The following is a 16,852-nucleotide window of genomic DNA, read 5'->3' as shown; positions in this document are numbered from 1 at the left end:
AAACCAGTAAAATTCAAGCTCATCTAACATTAAGTCGTTACAAATAAAATTTTCCGTCATTTGACAAATTAGGTCTTTATGAATTACATCGTATGAGGGATAAAGTCACCAGTAAAATTAAAATTTTTTCAGAGCGTAGGCCTGAGCGAAGGTACTATGGAAATTCGGAAAAAGTACGTCTGAGTAACGGTACTATGGAATTTTTTTTGTTCCTTAAGGTCATTCGTCTTTTCGGGCTAGAAAATCCTTCTGACCCTATGTGCGGGGTTGAGAATCGAACCCAGGGGGTTGCGTAAAAGGCAGAGACCCGTGCCCAATAAGGAAAAAAGTTTCATTTGACGAAGCGTTTCACTCGATATTATCGTGAGATAGGAAGCGTTGCATACGATAATTTTTTTAAATTAGGAGTTTCAAATCATGGAAATTAGGAATATTAAAAACCATTATATTCCGCTGCAAACTCTCATATTATCAAACTTGAGCGAATTCAGTACCGTTGTTTGCGAATTGCCTTAGGCTGCATGCATTCAACACATACAATGAGTCTTGAAGTTCTGGCGGGAGTTCTTCCATTAAAAGATCGATTTTGGGAGCTTTCATCACGCCTGCTAATAAGATGTGAGGTGCTGAATCCCATGGTAATTAATAATTTCGAACGACTAGTCGAGCTTCGATCTCAAACAAAATTCATGACAGTATATTTTAACCATATGTCACAGGAAATCAACCCTTCAAGATATATTCCTATCCATGTCAGCCTCCTAAATGTCCCTGACTCAACTTTATTTTTCGACACATCCATGCAGCGCGAAGTGCGTGGAATCCCGGATCACCTACGCTCGACGGAAATCCCTAAAATATTTTCAAGTAAGTTCAGGCATATTGACTCTGAGAAAATGTTTTACACGGACGGATCGCGAATTGAAGAAGCGACAGGGTTTGGTATGTTCAACAATAATGTTTCGGCCTCATTTAGGCTTCAAGAACCTGCATCTGTTTATATAGCAGAGCTAGCAGCAGTTCATTATAGTTTGAGTGTAATCGTCACATTATCTCCAAACCATTATTTCCTCTTCACAGATAGTCTGAGTGCAATTGAAGCCATTCGCTCTAACATGACTGGCAAGACTGAACCGTTTTTCCTGGGCAAAATAAAACAGTGCCTGAACGACATATTGAACAATAATTATCTAATCACTATAGTCTGGGTCCCGGCTCATTGCTCCATTCCTGGCAATGAAAGAGCCGATATTTTAGCCAAACGTGGTGCTATTGAGGGTGAAATTTATGAGCGACCGATTGCTTTCAACGAATTCTATAGCTCGTCTCGCCAAAGAACACTTGCCAGCTGGCAAGCTTCTTGGGATAGAGATGATCTGGGTCGGTGGATGCACTCAATTATTCCGAATATATCGACAAAGGCATGGTTCAGGGGACTGGATGTGAGTAGGGATTTCATTCGTGTGATGTCCAGACTCATGTCCAATCACTACACGTTAGATGCACATCTCCTTCGAATTGGGCTCTCCGAGACTAATCATTGTGCTTGCGGAGAAGGCTATCGGGATATTGATCATGTCGTTTGGACATGCGTGGAGTATCGTGATGTCAGATCTCAACTAATAAATTCTTTGCGTACCCAAGGTAAACTATCCAATATCCCAGTTCGAGACATTCTTGCTTGTCGTGACCTTTCATACATGAAACTTATTTATCATTTCATAAAGAAAATTGGAGTTTCAATTTAATAAAGGCCCCTTTTAAGACTTAGCTCTGATCCCAGCTGCGTCCATGAGTTCAACCAATAGCTAAATTAGAATAAAAATTATGTAATGATACAAACAAACTCGAAACAGTTTATGAAATTATCAACAAAATGTCAAAAAAAACAGCTTATTTTATAATTTATAGAAGGTAATAGTTTGGTTCAAATAATATTTCCGAGTAGATTTCATAATTAATGACGAGTTACCTAAGATGATATTTAAGCTATAAGAGAATATGTTTTAATAAATTCAAAACGTTGTGACTATGTTAGAATTAAATTAGGATAAGAATATTATGTAAAAGTGATGCTACGGCGAAGAAAAACTTATGTAAACTGCCTTAAGAAATAAACGTATTTATGAAAAAAAAAAACCATTATAATGATTAGTTTCTTGCGGTAAACGAGTTACGACGCGTAACTTTTAAGGAAGTTATAGGCGTTACGAAGCGTTACATGCGTTACTTTTTAGTAAGTTATAAGTGTTACGAAGCGTTACATGCGTTACTTTTTTGTAAGTTATAGGCGTTAAAAAGAGTTACATGCGTTACTTTTTAGTAAGCTACAGACGTTAAGAAGCGTTGCAAACGTTATTGATTTGTAAGTTATAGGTGTTACGAAGCGTTACATTTTTGTGGATCATAAGTGTTTCAAAGCGTTACTTTTTAGTAAGTTATAGGCGTTATAAAGCGTTACTTTTTTTGTAAGTTATAGGCGTTATGAAGCGTTACATGCGTTACTTTTTAGTAAGTTATAGGTGTTACGAAGCGTTACTTTTTATTAAGTCATAGGAGTTACATACGTTACTTTTTAGTAAGTTATAGGCGTTACATGCGTTACTTTTCATTAAGTTATAGGTGTTACGAAGCGTTACATACGTTACATTTTTGTGGATCATAGGTGTTACGAAGCGTTACTTTTTAGTAAGTTATAGGCGTAATAAAGCGTTACTTTTTTGTATGTGAAAGGCGTTACGAAGCGTTTCATGTTTTGTGAATCATGACGTTACGAAGCGTTACATGCGTTACTTTTTAGTAAGTTATAGGCGTTTCGGATCGATGCATACGTTTTTTTTATTTATAGTCGTTACGAAGCATTACATGCCTTACTTTCTTGTAAGTTTTGTGTATTAGGAAGTGTTAGAGTCTATTGAGCAGCTGGAAGTTTCATATGGAAGATTTATAATAGAACTAAATCTGGAACAAACGTATCCACAGCATGTCGTTTTTTTATCCGAACATTTTCTCTGTCAAATTTAAAATCGGCATACGCTGCCGTTCTTTTTTTTCTATATTTGAAACACAGATAAAACGCTGCTGGAGCTGCCAGTTTATTTTGTTATAAATTCCAAATTTTAATTTTAAAGCTGACATTTATTATGCATTGAGAACTACAACACTCCTGAACATGCTCTCATATGTGTTACTTTTAATAAGTTATAGGTGTTAAAAAGCGTTACAAGAGTTTTGACATGGCCTCGGTCTTTTCGGAAATCAAAAGCGAAAAAAGTACGGGTGTGTAATGTCAGAGACATAACTGGATGTCGTGAATACGAATATGACACGCTTTATTTATACTTCCGAATTCGAATTGATAGTTGATCGATTGTTTGAATTGTGCAACTTCCCCCTCTTTCATTACTAGAATTTTAAACGATGCGCCTAGACTAGATTACAGATTAGTTACATTAATCATTCTGAAACGCAATTAAATATTATGAAATAAGCAGTATAGTTCTTTATAATAAAATAATCGATACGTTGACAACGACAGCCAAATTCGAAATGAATGGCTTCCGAGTCGGTGCTGTGCATTTTATATAGCAAATCAAAAGGAAGTTCTACAAACTGCAACTAATTTAAAAATGGACTGTATAGAGTACAGAAAAGTAAAATTTCGCTTAATTCTTTGGGAGTATTATTATGGTTCTAAAAAGAACCGATTTGAAGAATTCTGAAATTAATAACTGGAACTGAGTTCAAGAATTAAATTTAGAACATAGAACAGACTCAGAACTCAATTGGATTTTAGTTCTAGAACTACAATCATTTTCCAGAATCCAATTCAGCACGCAGACTCTGAATTCTAAACTCATATTCCGGAACTAAGCTCTGAAATTTGAAGACGATTTTTCGCCATGAATAAAAAATGGGTTGTATAGAGGTACAGTAAAGTAAATTCCGCATAATCCTTTAGGAGTATTATTATGGTTTTAAGAAGAACCGAATAGAAGTCTGGAATAGAGAACTGGACCCTGAGTTCAAGACCTAAATTTAGATCCAATAACAGACTCAGAATCCAGTTTCAGTCGCTGCTGGTTCTCGCCTTGGTGGCCAGCAAGCGAATAAGAGATGCGACCTGAGCGTTTGAGGTTTTTACTAACCACGCAGAAGGTGCATTCTCCGTCGCTGCTGGTGGAAAGTTTAACTCCCGCTGCTGCTGCTGGCTGGTCCTCTCGCCTCGATGGCCTGCAAGCGAATGAGAGATGCGACCTGAGCGTTTGAGGTTTTTATTAACCACGCAGAAGGTGCATTCTCCGTCGCTGCTGGTTAACTCTCGCTGCTGCTGCTGGTTAAGGTCCTCTCGCCTCGATGGCCAGCAAGCGAATGAGAGATGCGACCTGAGCGTTTGAGGTTTTTATTAACCACGCAGAAGGTGCATTCTCCGTCGCTGCTGGTTAACTCTCGCTGCTGCTGCTGGTTAAGGTCCTCTCGCCTCGATGGCCAGCAAGCGAATGAGAGATGCGACCTGAGCGTTTGAGGTTTTTATTAACCACGCAGAAGGTGCATTCTCCGTCGCTGCTGGTTAACTCTCGCTGCTGCTGCTGGTTAAGGTCCTCTCGCCTCGATGGCCAGCAAGCGAATGAGAGATGCGACCTGAGCGTTTGAGGTTTTTATTAACCACGCAGAAGGTGCATTCTCTCTTGCTGCTGGTGGAAAGTTTAACTCCCGCTGCTGCTGCTGGCTGGTCCTCTCGCCTCGATGGCCAGCAAGCGAATGAGAGATGCGACCTGAGCGTTTGAGGTTTTTATTAACCACGCAGAAGGTGCATTCTCCGTCGCTGCTGGTTAACTCTCGCTGCTGCTGCTGGTTAAGGTCCTCTCGCCTCGATGGCCAGCAAGCGAATGAGAGATGCGACCTGAGCGTTTGAGGTTTTTATTAACCACGCAGAAGGTGCATTCTCTCTTGCTGCTGGTGGAAAGTTTAACTCCCGCTGCTGCTGCTGGCTGGTCCTCTCGCCTCGATGGCCAGCAAGCGAATGAGAGATGCGACCTGAGCGTTTGAGGTTTTTATTAACCACGCAGAAGGTGCATTCTCCGTCGCTGCTGGTTAACTCTCGCTGCTGCTGCTGGTTAAGGTCCTCTCGCTTCGATGGCCAGCAAGCGAAAGAGAGATGCGACCTGAGCGTTTGAGGTTTTTATTAACCACGCAGAAGGTGCATTCTCTCTCGCTGCTGGTGGAAAGTTTAACTCCCGCTGCTGCTGCTGGCTGGTCCTCTCGCCTCGATGGCCAGCAAGCGAATGAGAGATGCGACCTGAGCGTTTGAGGTTTTTATTAACCACGCAGAAGGTGCATTCTCTGTCGCTGCTGGTTAACTCTCGCTGCTGCTGCTGGTTAAGGTCCTCTCGCTTCGATGGCCAGCAAGCGAAAGAGAGATGCGACCTGAGCGTTTGAGGTTTTTATTAACCACGCAGAAGGTGCATTCTCTCTCGCTGCTGGTGGAAAGTTTAACTCCCGCTGCTGCTGCTGGCTGGTCCTCTCGCCTCGATGGCCAGCAAGCGAATGAGAGATGCGACCTGAGCGTTTGAGGTTTTTATTAACCACGCAGAAGGTGCATTCTCCGTCGCTGCTGGTTAACTCTCGCTGCTGCTGCTGGTTAAGGTCCTCTCGCTTCGATGGCCAGCAAGCGAAAGAGAGATGCGACCTGAGCGTTTGAGGTTTTTATTAACCACGCAGAAGGTGCATTCTCTCTCGCTGCTGGTGGAAAGTTTAACTCCCGCTGCTGCTGCTGGCTGGTCCTCTCGCCTCGATGGCCAGCAAGCGAATGAGAGATGCGACCTGAGCGTTTGAGGTTTTTATTAACCACGCAGAAGGTGCATTCTCTGTCGCTGCTGGTTGATGATTCCACTCCCACGACGTCTGCTTCCATCGAACGCACGAAAAGAAATGATCGATTTTCGACCACGGTTCCCCTTTTATACGCATTCAGTTGAAGATATGTGCCTGACTACCTCAAAATCGTCGTCCTTGCGCGAAAAACCCAAGCGAAAGTAAAAAGTTTTCCGCGTTGTTTTCAAATTTTAAGAAAACTTAATTTTTGAGTTGTTTGTGGTTATCGCACACTGTTCAAAATATTATCCTGAATTCCTGATCATATTTTTGATGAAATGGTGAAAGAATTATGTTGCTACCATTAATACAAGTCGAGATATTCGCGATTAAGTTCTGCCCATTCTTCCATATGGCTAATTTTGAAAAGGCGCCCCATAGTAAAGTAAGTCGTATTCACGACAAAAAAAGTTTGAGAAATATTATGGGGCTTTTGGTCCTGTAGATTATACCGAGAGATAGATGTTTTGAGAGTTACGTGATGGCCACAACTCAGCTGTCGATAAGGCACACAGTGGCAGGTCCTACGAAGCGTAACATAGTCAAAACCACATAAAATGGAGGATGGTGCCGAGGTAAAATATATGACAATAATAATAATACCTAAAATTGAAATGGACGATCGAAAAGAGAAAGCGCACGAGCATGCCTTAGTTAGGCAAGATTCTGCAGATGAGAGATATCCTGCCGCTGGATCCTGCGCATACTTGTTTAGGGCTAGAAACACTAACGCAAACGCATTGCGAGTACATGTTTCGCTGAATCCATTATTATACGCCAGAGAACACAATAATTTTTCATGAGCAAGTGACGCTCTCTTCTCGATTGTGGATGTAGTTGGATCTACCAAAGATCTGGGGTGGAATCATGTAAGGTGATAAGTGACTATCACCTCCTGGTGATAAAAAGGTGATCACCAGAATGTTTGGAAACACGTCAATTTTTTAGGAGTAAAATATGAATGTGGCGTATATCGTTGATATTAGTAGGAGTAACATATGAAAGTGGCGTATACCCATATAATGTTTTAAAATCTAAATTTTTATTCCTATAGTTTTCAATCCTTTTTATTAATTCGAGTCATGTTTATCAATGATGATTTGTATGGATCGAAGAGTAACGTTGAAAAAAATTACCTGCGCACAAACAAATAAAAAAAATCTATTGTTGGTTTAATTTAGTGCCGATTTTTATTTTTCAATGGAAATCAATGTCACAGTCAATTCTTTGGAACGAATTTGCTAGCTTTGAAATGACACGAATTGTTAGATCTTCTTGATGTTTTACAACGGATGACATTGCTCTCGAATGAGAAAGATCCGTTAAATAATTTCTTGTATAGCTTTCATTCACTTAACGATTATGGCATTTTACAGAGCTTTCAAATGCTACCTCCATTTTGGAAATTTTACCCACCGGTACTACGAATATCCACTATGATTAGCAGCAACTAATTGTCCAAAAATATTGCCTTATTTAGTTCAACACACAAGAAGAAAATTGAGAACGCAGTTTAATCTTTTTTACTCGTTCAGTTGAACGAGACTGATATGTCGCTCACTAAGTCACGTAGATGGCAGTCTACTGAAAATGTTAGCATAGATTTTTTTATGTTACGTTATGTGCAACAGGAGACGTCTACATTCATAAACTTATGACTTTTCCAGGAAGCAATTTATCTTTGACTGATATTTCTTCAAATAATAATTACAACATAAATGAATTGATTTAATTGATAAATACTACCGTTCATTCTATGAATTAATTTTGACACAGGCCCTCATTACCGTTCTCACTTCCACTTTCACATTCACTTCACTTACATGTCACTTCACTTGATTTTACCTATTACCAGTATCACGCATAGTGAAGCGATCATTGTGGTGGGAAAAAACTATTTTTTTCAACAAAATGTTGCTGGCGTGATGTTCATAATGACATCAAGTTCATCCAAGTAATTACTTTTATCTTTGAAGCGACTTCCGTAATAAAGACCTACATTCACTTCACTTGCTTTCCACCGTGAAGTGATACCCATAATAAGGGTTACAGTCACTTCACTTGGTTTTCGCCGTGTAGTGACACCGGTAATAAGGGCCACAATATCAGTACGAATTTTATTAAAAAATTATCCTCTCCGACCAATATTGGTAGGTTGTTTATATCAGTGGCTTAAAATTCACCTAACGGACAATAATTTATAAAACCACTTCTCAACAAATCAAATCATTACTGAAAGTAAATAATAACTAAAATAACTAAATTGCTATCACCTCCATTTTGACATGAAGGTGATTAAATCGTGGTGACTATCACCTTACGTAATGCCAACATTTGATACTGATGTTAGCCTCTCAGCAGTGGTGACAGAACTTGGTGATTATCACCTTACATGATTCCAAATTTTCAAAAGTGACAATCACTTGGTGATAATCACCTTACATGATTCCACCCCTGATTCTCAGAGAGCAAACCTGCGAATTTCTTGAAGAGCAAAAGTTAGATTTTCTGATTTTTTTTTGGTAAAGCTACCTATCCCCTGTAAAAGAGATTACCATTCCCGAAAAATTAGAAGGATCCAAATTTAATGAAATGTGCAAGTATCTGTACTACTGTATTCACTGCACTGATATCGCACGTTTTGACGTAGCACTACTCTTAGAATTCTATATAGAAATGCGAAATTTTCATGCGATTCGATTAGATAAAACTATATATTTGAGATAGCTGGTGGTTGAAACTTCAATGAATAACGAGCAATGTATAGTTTTCCATGGCCCTTATTACCGTTCTCACTTCCACTTTCACATGCACTTCTCCTACATGTCACTTCACTTGATTTTACCTATTACCAGTATCACGCATAGTGAAGTGATCACTGTAGTGGAAAAAACTCATTTTTTCAACGAAATATTGGTGACGTGATGTTCATAATGACATCAAGTTCATTCATATAATCTTCTGTCTTTCAAGCGACTTTCGTGCTAAGGACCTAAATTCACTTCACTCGATTTTAACCGTGAAGTGATACCGATAATAAGGGCCTATGTTTACCAAACCGTACTCATAGCTTCCCCTAACAAAGACGACAATTTCGCATACATTAAATCTTAACTATTTAAGCTGAGCCTCTTCACACAATCGAAATTATTATTGAACCGACTTGCACTTTGTGCGGTTCGTTTGTGCTGTGGAAAAGGATTCTACGTTCATCAGCCTTCTGTGGATTTTTATGCGCCGATGGCCCTGCATGAGAGGCAATGATTTTTATCGAAGTTCTGCTGATTTTTCCCATTCGAGATGCTGAACGACTTCGATCATCGGGTGCTGATATGATTGGCTCAGTGACGTGAGATTTTTTTAATGCCAAAGAAACGCCTGTGAGAATTTTGATGTTTCCGAGATCGTAAGTTTATTTTGAACGACAAATGTCTTAAAATTGTCTTAACTATCGAAATAATACCAGATCTCGACGTTGTATGCAATTCTGAGACTTTTGGCATAAAAAATTGTGATGTAGGAGTTTCCTGAGTCTATTTTTCTCCAAAAAAAAAAGTTGAGATTTCAATTATTACAATTATAATAATTATTGTTTATAATCGTTTCCGTTTCACAGATCCAAAATTATCATTCTGGTATTATCTTAGAATAGTAGCAATAGAAAACTTATATGGTTTGTAAATGGAAACTACACCACATTTCGTCCAGATTAGAGTTTCCGTACAAGAGCTACCAGTTGACGGATGCCTTCCAGTAGGAAATACTCATTCAAACTGGGATAGGTGTGAAAAAACACCGTGATAGAAAAAGATTTTCTACCTGAAATACAAACGTCCACAAATGTAAAATAAACAGAGAAAAGTAGTAAAGCATTTTTTAAATAAAACAGTAAACTCTGTTGATTGTCCATTCAAAATTTCGAAGTACTTGTAAACACGTTTCCCCCATTTGATAGATGATTAGTCTCATTTATTTCTTTTCTTTTTCATCATTACATATCAAAAACATCCTTGTAAAGACTGTGTAAATTGTAGCAACGATAATATACATCTGCCTTTATCGTCTCCTGGAATTTCTGTCTTCCTAGTGTTTGTATGTGCATGTTTCTGTTCGTCTCTCTCTTACTTGTGTTACAGCTTTTTTCACGTTTACGTCTAAGCTGGAAGAACGGTTTACTATCTCTCCCCTAGAACCAAAATGGCGTCATGCGCCAAATTTTGTTAACGTCTGTATTGTTTCTATCTCTCTTCCAAACGAAAAAATTACTACTGATCTTTATACTGACGGACGGAGGGCTACTCTTGGCCGCCTCGATCGAACACAAAATTTTACTAACGTGTATTGTAACATGGTTAAATTTCATATCCGTACCCCACTGCTCGACTCGTGTCTCTCTGACGAGTCCCTCTCTCTTTCTATATGTATTCGTGTAGTGACGGTGGTGGTCCTTGGTAACTTGGTGAGGTGACCAATTTTAGTGAATAAACAATAATGATAATAATGATAATAGGGCTCTCCCGTATGTTCTCTTTTTGGCGATCGCTCGACAGCTAGCTTCGCTGTTGATTCGGATAGGGCCCACCATTTTTTTTTCTGTTCGGTTTCCGATTTCCCCCTCTTCCTTCTCTAGGATTACTTGGCAACATTAGGTGATTGTTTTACTTGACACTTTTTCTTCTTCTTCTTCTTCTTCTTCCAGTGGCAGGCCCTTGTCCACCGCGAAAACTTATTACTTGTAAGACGAAATTATAGGACAGCAATCCCCAGCCACTTCGTAAACAAAATAAGATTTAGTACGTAGCGTTGTTTTTTTTCTTCTCGAAAGGAAAGAAATGGAAAAAATTAAATAAAGTAGACTTACGGTTAAGAACAGACATAGAATAATACAACCTCAAAAAAATAAAAATAGAAGAAACAACAGTAACAAGTGCGTACAAGTGTGTAAAATTGTGTTTTGAGTTATACTAAGTTTTTTTTAATGGTTTCTTACAGGGTACAATAGACCTAATATTTACAGTGTGGGGTGTTTCGTGTATGTGTGTGTGTCGTTTTGTTTTTGCTTCTTTGATTTCATCAAATTAGTGTTGCTTTCAAAATTATATTACTTTGATCTGCTACGATCTGCATTTTTATCGATAATTGAGCAGCAAGAGGTCACGTCTGGGCCTACTACGTTTGACACTTACGGGCTAGCGCGCACATACACTTGCACACGCACACGGAGAGTACACGTGTGCGTTTACAGTGTTTTGCCTTTATTTTTTTCTTTCTCATTATGTTTTGTTGGCTTATCTAGTTTTTTATTTACATTTTCTTTTCTCATTATCTATGTTAAGGCGCTGGTTGTTTTTTTTTTTGTTTATCGTACCATAGCAATCCACACTCTCGCCACAAACACGGTCAAAGTTATTTTTTACCTCCGAATAAAAAAGAGTTTGAAACTAACCCACAACCCATACATTCGTCCACGGCCCAGGAGGGCCGCTCGTTTTTTTTTTTTTTTTTTTGTTCGTTCCATTCCACTAACTAAATGGCAGTGCTTACTACGACGATAGATTTCTGCTTTTAGCTTCACAATGTTGTCGCATCCTACTCCTTTCTTGGTATGAAATCAGAGCAATCTACGATTTGTGCTAACACTTGACGAGACCTGTCAAGTGCTTACAAATCAAAGAGGTGAAGGGTACGGTTCAATGGTGATGTCGAAGGAGGCCATTCGTCTGTAGCAAATCACGTTTTCGACTCTTCGAAAGCGTGATCAAGTACAAATAAAAATGGCTTCTTCCGCGTTGAATTTATGTTATTGTAATGAACACACTAACTATTATCGGTGTCGGAAATGTATAGGAACAAGGATTGAAATACTATTAGCGGGTGAAAACATTGAAATCTTTGTGTTGGTTTGCTCCACATCTGATTTACACAAATCCTAACCGTGATTCCACTCAATTCGCTTGCGCACATCTCGTCACGCACACACACTCACACTAAATAGGTACACAGTATTTTACAAAACAATATTAAAAGTTAAAAAGATGACATTGCACTTCGTACACGTTCAATTTAGCTAACCCAATAAGGAGTACACAAGTTAGATAGATGTAATGAATAGAATTCACACGTTTTTTTTTTTCTAAAAACGAACAAACCTTGCCGCCACCAAACTTCGGGTTGTGTCCACTCGTTTGAACTTCCAAAAGGCGGCAAGAACCACGGACGGGCACACCGTGGTGGTGGCAAAGTTTGTGTCGGTTTTGATTTTTTGTTTCCGTAGAGCTTTGTTCGTGTCGGGTGAACCTGACTTATTTTATTAATCTTGATTAATAAACTGATTTTTTTTTTTTTCTCGCTAGATAAACTTACTGACTCTAGAACATATCGTGAGTTGTGTATTTTTCTGTTTTACCACTCTCTTTACAAATTTTATTAGTTATAAGACCCGCACTAGTTCCACAAACTCGCACTGTTGTTCAAGCAGCAAACAAAAAAAAACACGCTCTCCCGGAGATATTTGAAATCAGACAAGCAGAACAAGCACACCGATATAATTGAAGATTACTTTCTGTCAAAGTAAAAGGTCCCCGTCGAAGGCACACGCGCACACACTTTTTTGTTTTATTATTATTATTATTATAAACATACTTCTGTACACGTCCGTTTCCTCCCGGATTCGCTTGGCTGGCGTGTAGCTGCCAATTTTTTTTTCGCTCCACTTAAACCCCGAAACCCCGAGCTAAACTAAATTTATCCTAACGTTCTTCCTCTGTCTCTCTCTGTCTCTGTGTCTGGCTATACAGTTACGTCCCGTCCCGTCCCATCAGCAACCCCTGGGCGCACGCGAAGCAGGCCGCCGTCGCCATCTTGGATCCCGGAACTCCGCACACGTTCACTATTTCATTCGGTTCAGCACGAAGTCCCCAACCACTATCAAACCCTTTTGATACGGTGATTCGCTGATTTGGGACGCTAGCCGGAGCGCTTCGATGCAGTGTTTGCGTGCGAGGAAGCGCGTCTGCTCCAGGCCCTGCGATTGATGGACCAACTCGTACGCCCGCTCGACGTCCCCGGGCTCCCGGAAGCGGCGCAGGATCATCGGGTTCAACTCGGGGAACTGAAACGGAAAAAAGAAGGAAAAAAACATGAGAAATGTGAATTGGTTGTTTGGTGTTAGCAGTTCCGGAAAAGACCGGTTTTGGTAATATCCCAAATAGAGCGATTAGAAATCGATACGAAACTCAGAATGTTTGTATTCTTGTATCCTTTACTTATGACTTCTATTGGTAAGTTATAGAACCCTTAAACATATGGTATGAATTCTTGATGTTCGGTAATCTGGGGATCATAAACTTATAGACTTTAGGGCACTTTCCTCTTCGAATGTCAGTTTCTTGAAATAATGGTTTTTGTGAGTCTTGATTTAATGGCTATAAATCCAAACCTCAAGAATTGAGACATGAAGTTTGGATACATAGACTTTCAAATACTCGAAATCTTAGATTTCAAAGTAGAATGGAACCTCAGTTTATGCGCAAAATCAGGGATTTACGATTTACGATTTTAGTATACATAAAATAAAACAAAAAATCAATCTACATCTACTTGCAAAAGCATCTAGGACCATCTGAGTATATTCTGAGACTATGGAAATCCGTAAAAGATATTGCAAGATCCAAGAATACTACTTGAAATATTGTGCCACGGTAAGAACTACAACGGGTTTGCTGTTCGTATTTCAGAGCTATACATTTCTGACCTGTCTTTTTATAGCCGTTTCAAGTATGTTCTCAGTAGTCCAACAAATTCAGTGAAAACAGAACTTAAGATCTAAACGAGCAATCAGTATCTTAGAGCAAATTCAGCAGCTAGAAGTTTTATATGGAAGATCTATAATAGAACTGACTGCCCTACCCAAATATCCTTACAGCAATTTATGAGAAGCAATCATAGCTTGTGTGCTAGGTTAGGTGTGATAATCTATTGAGTTTTTTCGGAATTATGGCCGATCATAAAAACAATTTGAACATTTCACCCCCCTTAGATGATACCCGTTCTTTATTCCTCCCTCAGAAGATAGATTTTTTTTTTTGAAAATTCTATCAACTTAACATTAAACTTCTTTTTTTAGAGACACTCATTATAACCACCCCCAACAAATACCCTTAGGACTATTTGTAAGTTTTCCAAAGAGTATGTATAGTCTTCAAAAAGCATCTATTCTCTTTAAATTAGATCAATTTCAAGTTATGCTGTTGTAAGCATTACTCCCCCATTTTCAGAGGCACTTACTACATCCACCCCGCACATATATCCTTATAATCATGTCTAAGTTGTTGGCGGTTCAATGCATTGGATACTGGTCTCACAAGCCAGTTGTCAATATGTTCGAGTCTCGACCTGGAAGGATTCTTAGTGTCACACAGTGGTAGAAAACTGGAAAAAGACGGTCAAAAGTCTGTATTGACTTTCACTGATTTTTAAGAGCTAACGTGTCTTCGAAGAAGATTTACAAGATTATATTACGCTTCTTTTGAAAGTGGCATCTTAATTTTTGTTAAGGGGGTAGTACCAATTTCGGAAAAAAAATATTTTTTTTCACAAAAACATTTTTTTTTCTATCTTATTTTGAAAAAAAAAAAAACATTTGAAGTATTTTTCTTGAAGATATAAATAATGAAAAAAAAATTTATGATATATTCACTTGATTTTAAAACAGTTTTTTTTGGTTTTATCTACGTAGAATCTACCTCTATTACCTACAAAGTGCGCATAAATACGCATAAACAAGCTCATGCGCGCAGCTTAAGCAAATTGTTGGGATTTTTATTTTGTTTACTTTTTGACAATTAACAATATTAGAAAAAATCTAAGTGGAGCTCGATACAATTCTTTTAGGCCTTTTCAAAGTGGCTTTTAAATATTGAAAATCCGAAAAATTATCAAAAGTTCAACACATATTAAAAAAATGGAAAAATGTTTTCCAAACAAAATATGAAAAAGTATTGTAAAAGTACAATCCTTTACGAAGAGATTTCATTTTTAAACGTGTAAATAAATTGAGTTATCGCGAAGCAACACGTTTTTTAAGACGATATGTTGACTGTGCGACGCTCACTTAGAGATGTGCGAAGCAGCTCACTAAAGGGAATTGATTCAATGTATCAGCTCATCAGCTCATTAACATTGAACTGAAGGTTTGTTTCGAGCGCCGTTTTTCTTGCGCCGTTTTTCTTACTCCGTTTTTCTTTCAAATTCATGATCGAAACCATTGATGCACAAAGAACAATGCTATGCGAACTAACTTGTCTGCGAATTATTATTATGTCACATTTGAGAATATCTGCAAAAGTGGCATCCCTGAATGTACCTTAGCCTACTGAGTGAGAGGTAAGATTTCTTATTTACAATGGCTCATTCAATCTGTTAAAGAAGGATAGATGCACATTTTGAATAACTGACAAGAGCTCATGAACACATTTCTTCTCATTTATAACTCGCTCTTCAAGAGTCGAAGATCCGTTCAGCTCGTAGCTTGTTTTCACCTTACCAGCAGGGGTGCCAGGTCATTTTTTCAAAAATCTGTGACCATCCAAAAACTCTCACTATTTCCTATCGCTCAGTAATTTTTGGTGCTAAACTGTGATCAATTTTAAAAATCTATGATCGATTTCAGAATCTGTGTAAATCTGTGACTGTTTTCAGACATCTGTGAAAATCTGTACCATTTTTTAAATCTGTGCAAAAGGTTGAAAATCTGTGAAACACAGATTCATCTGTGAACCTGGCATTCCTGTTTACCAGTGCGGTGAACTGGTGAGCTGCGGTTCTTTTAAAAAGAGCTGTGAGCTATCAGCTGTGATTCGATTAACTGGAATAGCTCAGGAGCGAATTGCCCATCTCTACGCTCACTGCAAAAGTGAGTTACAGAAATAGCAGACACGTGACGCCCTCCGTTTTTTTGTTTATTTAAATGATATTTTATTCAGGACTATTGGCGTACAAGCTTTACGTGGCCGATTTAGCTGAGTTTTCACATAATTTTTTTTTGTGTTGGATCTCGTTGTCACCCTTTTTCTAGGGGGAGAGGAGCTTCCATTTTCCTCCTGCGAGGATTGAGGGGCAGTTTGTTCGTTTCGTCTCGTCATCCATTGCCGTGGTATTGTTGTTGATTTCGTTGCTGTAGATGCGTCTTGTTGTACATTGTTGGTTGGTTGCTTGGATGGTAAGTTGTTAACTGCAGCTGGTGTACTTTGTTCTATAGGGGATACGTTGGATGGTTTCGTTGAAGGGAATGCTTCACTGTTGTTGGTAACTGTCACAGGTGTAATGGGGTTGCTTGGGGTTGGTGTGAAGGAAGCACCGTTGTCCTTTGGTGTTAGTTGTCTCCTTGTCCAGTTTCTCACATGACTTACCGTAGTGAACAGCTTTTTGGCAATATTGACATGTGGCCATCTGATTGTCATAGGTAACAAGTGATTTGCACGGAATTCTTGTATCCTGACCGAAAGTCACATAAGAATGTATAGGCCTCTTCAAGCGCATGCGTAACAAACGTATGCCATTTAGAATACCGGGGAAGAAATTCTTCCACTTTTCTTTTTCGATAGAGAGAATTCTCTCCGTATTGGGACATAGTTTTACGAATATAAGGATCGATGACGCTTTAGGGAAGATCATGCACACGCACTTCTATAGCACTATTTTCCATACATACTGGAATGTTATACTTAATGTTTTCGTGCTCCACATAGTGCACATTATTATTGTCTTTAGCGAATTGAATTGCATCCAACTCTTTATAAAACTGGATATAGACAGAATTATTCGTCTTATTGCATTGAAGTAAATACACACGTTTAATGTCAAGATGCATTTGCTCCTTAAGCAAACCTTCAAGTTCTCGTATTGAAGGTCGAATTTTGCACAGCCTGAAGTCAACAACAATTGTATTCTTTCGCGCGGCGGTAGCTTTTGTTCGTTT

The 16,852-nt window shown here is 38.7% G+C and overlaps 1 protein-coding gene across 4 annotated transcripts in view; it reads right to left on the bottom strand.

Annotated features, from left to right (window-relative positions):
* Nucleotides 1–9,821: 9,821 nt before the first annotated feature.
* The window catches only part of LOC131426253 (all trans-polyprenyl-diphosphate synthase PDSS1), a 228,721-nt gene continuing 221,690 nt past the window's right edge, over nucleotides 9,822–16,852 (bottom strand). For all 4 annotated transcript variants that reach the window (XM_058588844.1, XM_058588843.1, XM_058588845.1 and 1 more), the window contains exon 9: nucleotides 9,822–12,985. In XM_058588844.1, the coding sequence (XP_058444827.1) occupies nucleotides 12,764–12,985 (222 nt within the window). In that variant the 3' untranslated portion in view covers nucleotides 9,822–12,763. The remainder of the gene's footprint in view (nucleotides 12,986–16,852) is intronic.

The sequence above is a fragment of the Malaya genurostris genome, chromosome 1 (assembly GCF_030247185.1).
Source record: "Malaya genurostris strain Urasoe2022 chromosome 1, Malgen_1.1, whole genome shotgun sequence".
In the NCBI taxonomy this organism is placed as follows: Eukaryota; Metazoa; Arthropoda; class Insecta; order Diptera; family Culicidae; genus Malaya; species Malaya genurostris.
This window is presented reverse-complemented; position numbering and strand designations above follow the sequence as displayed.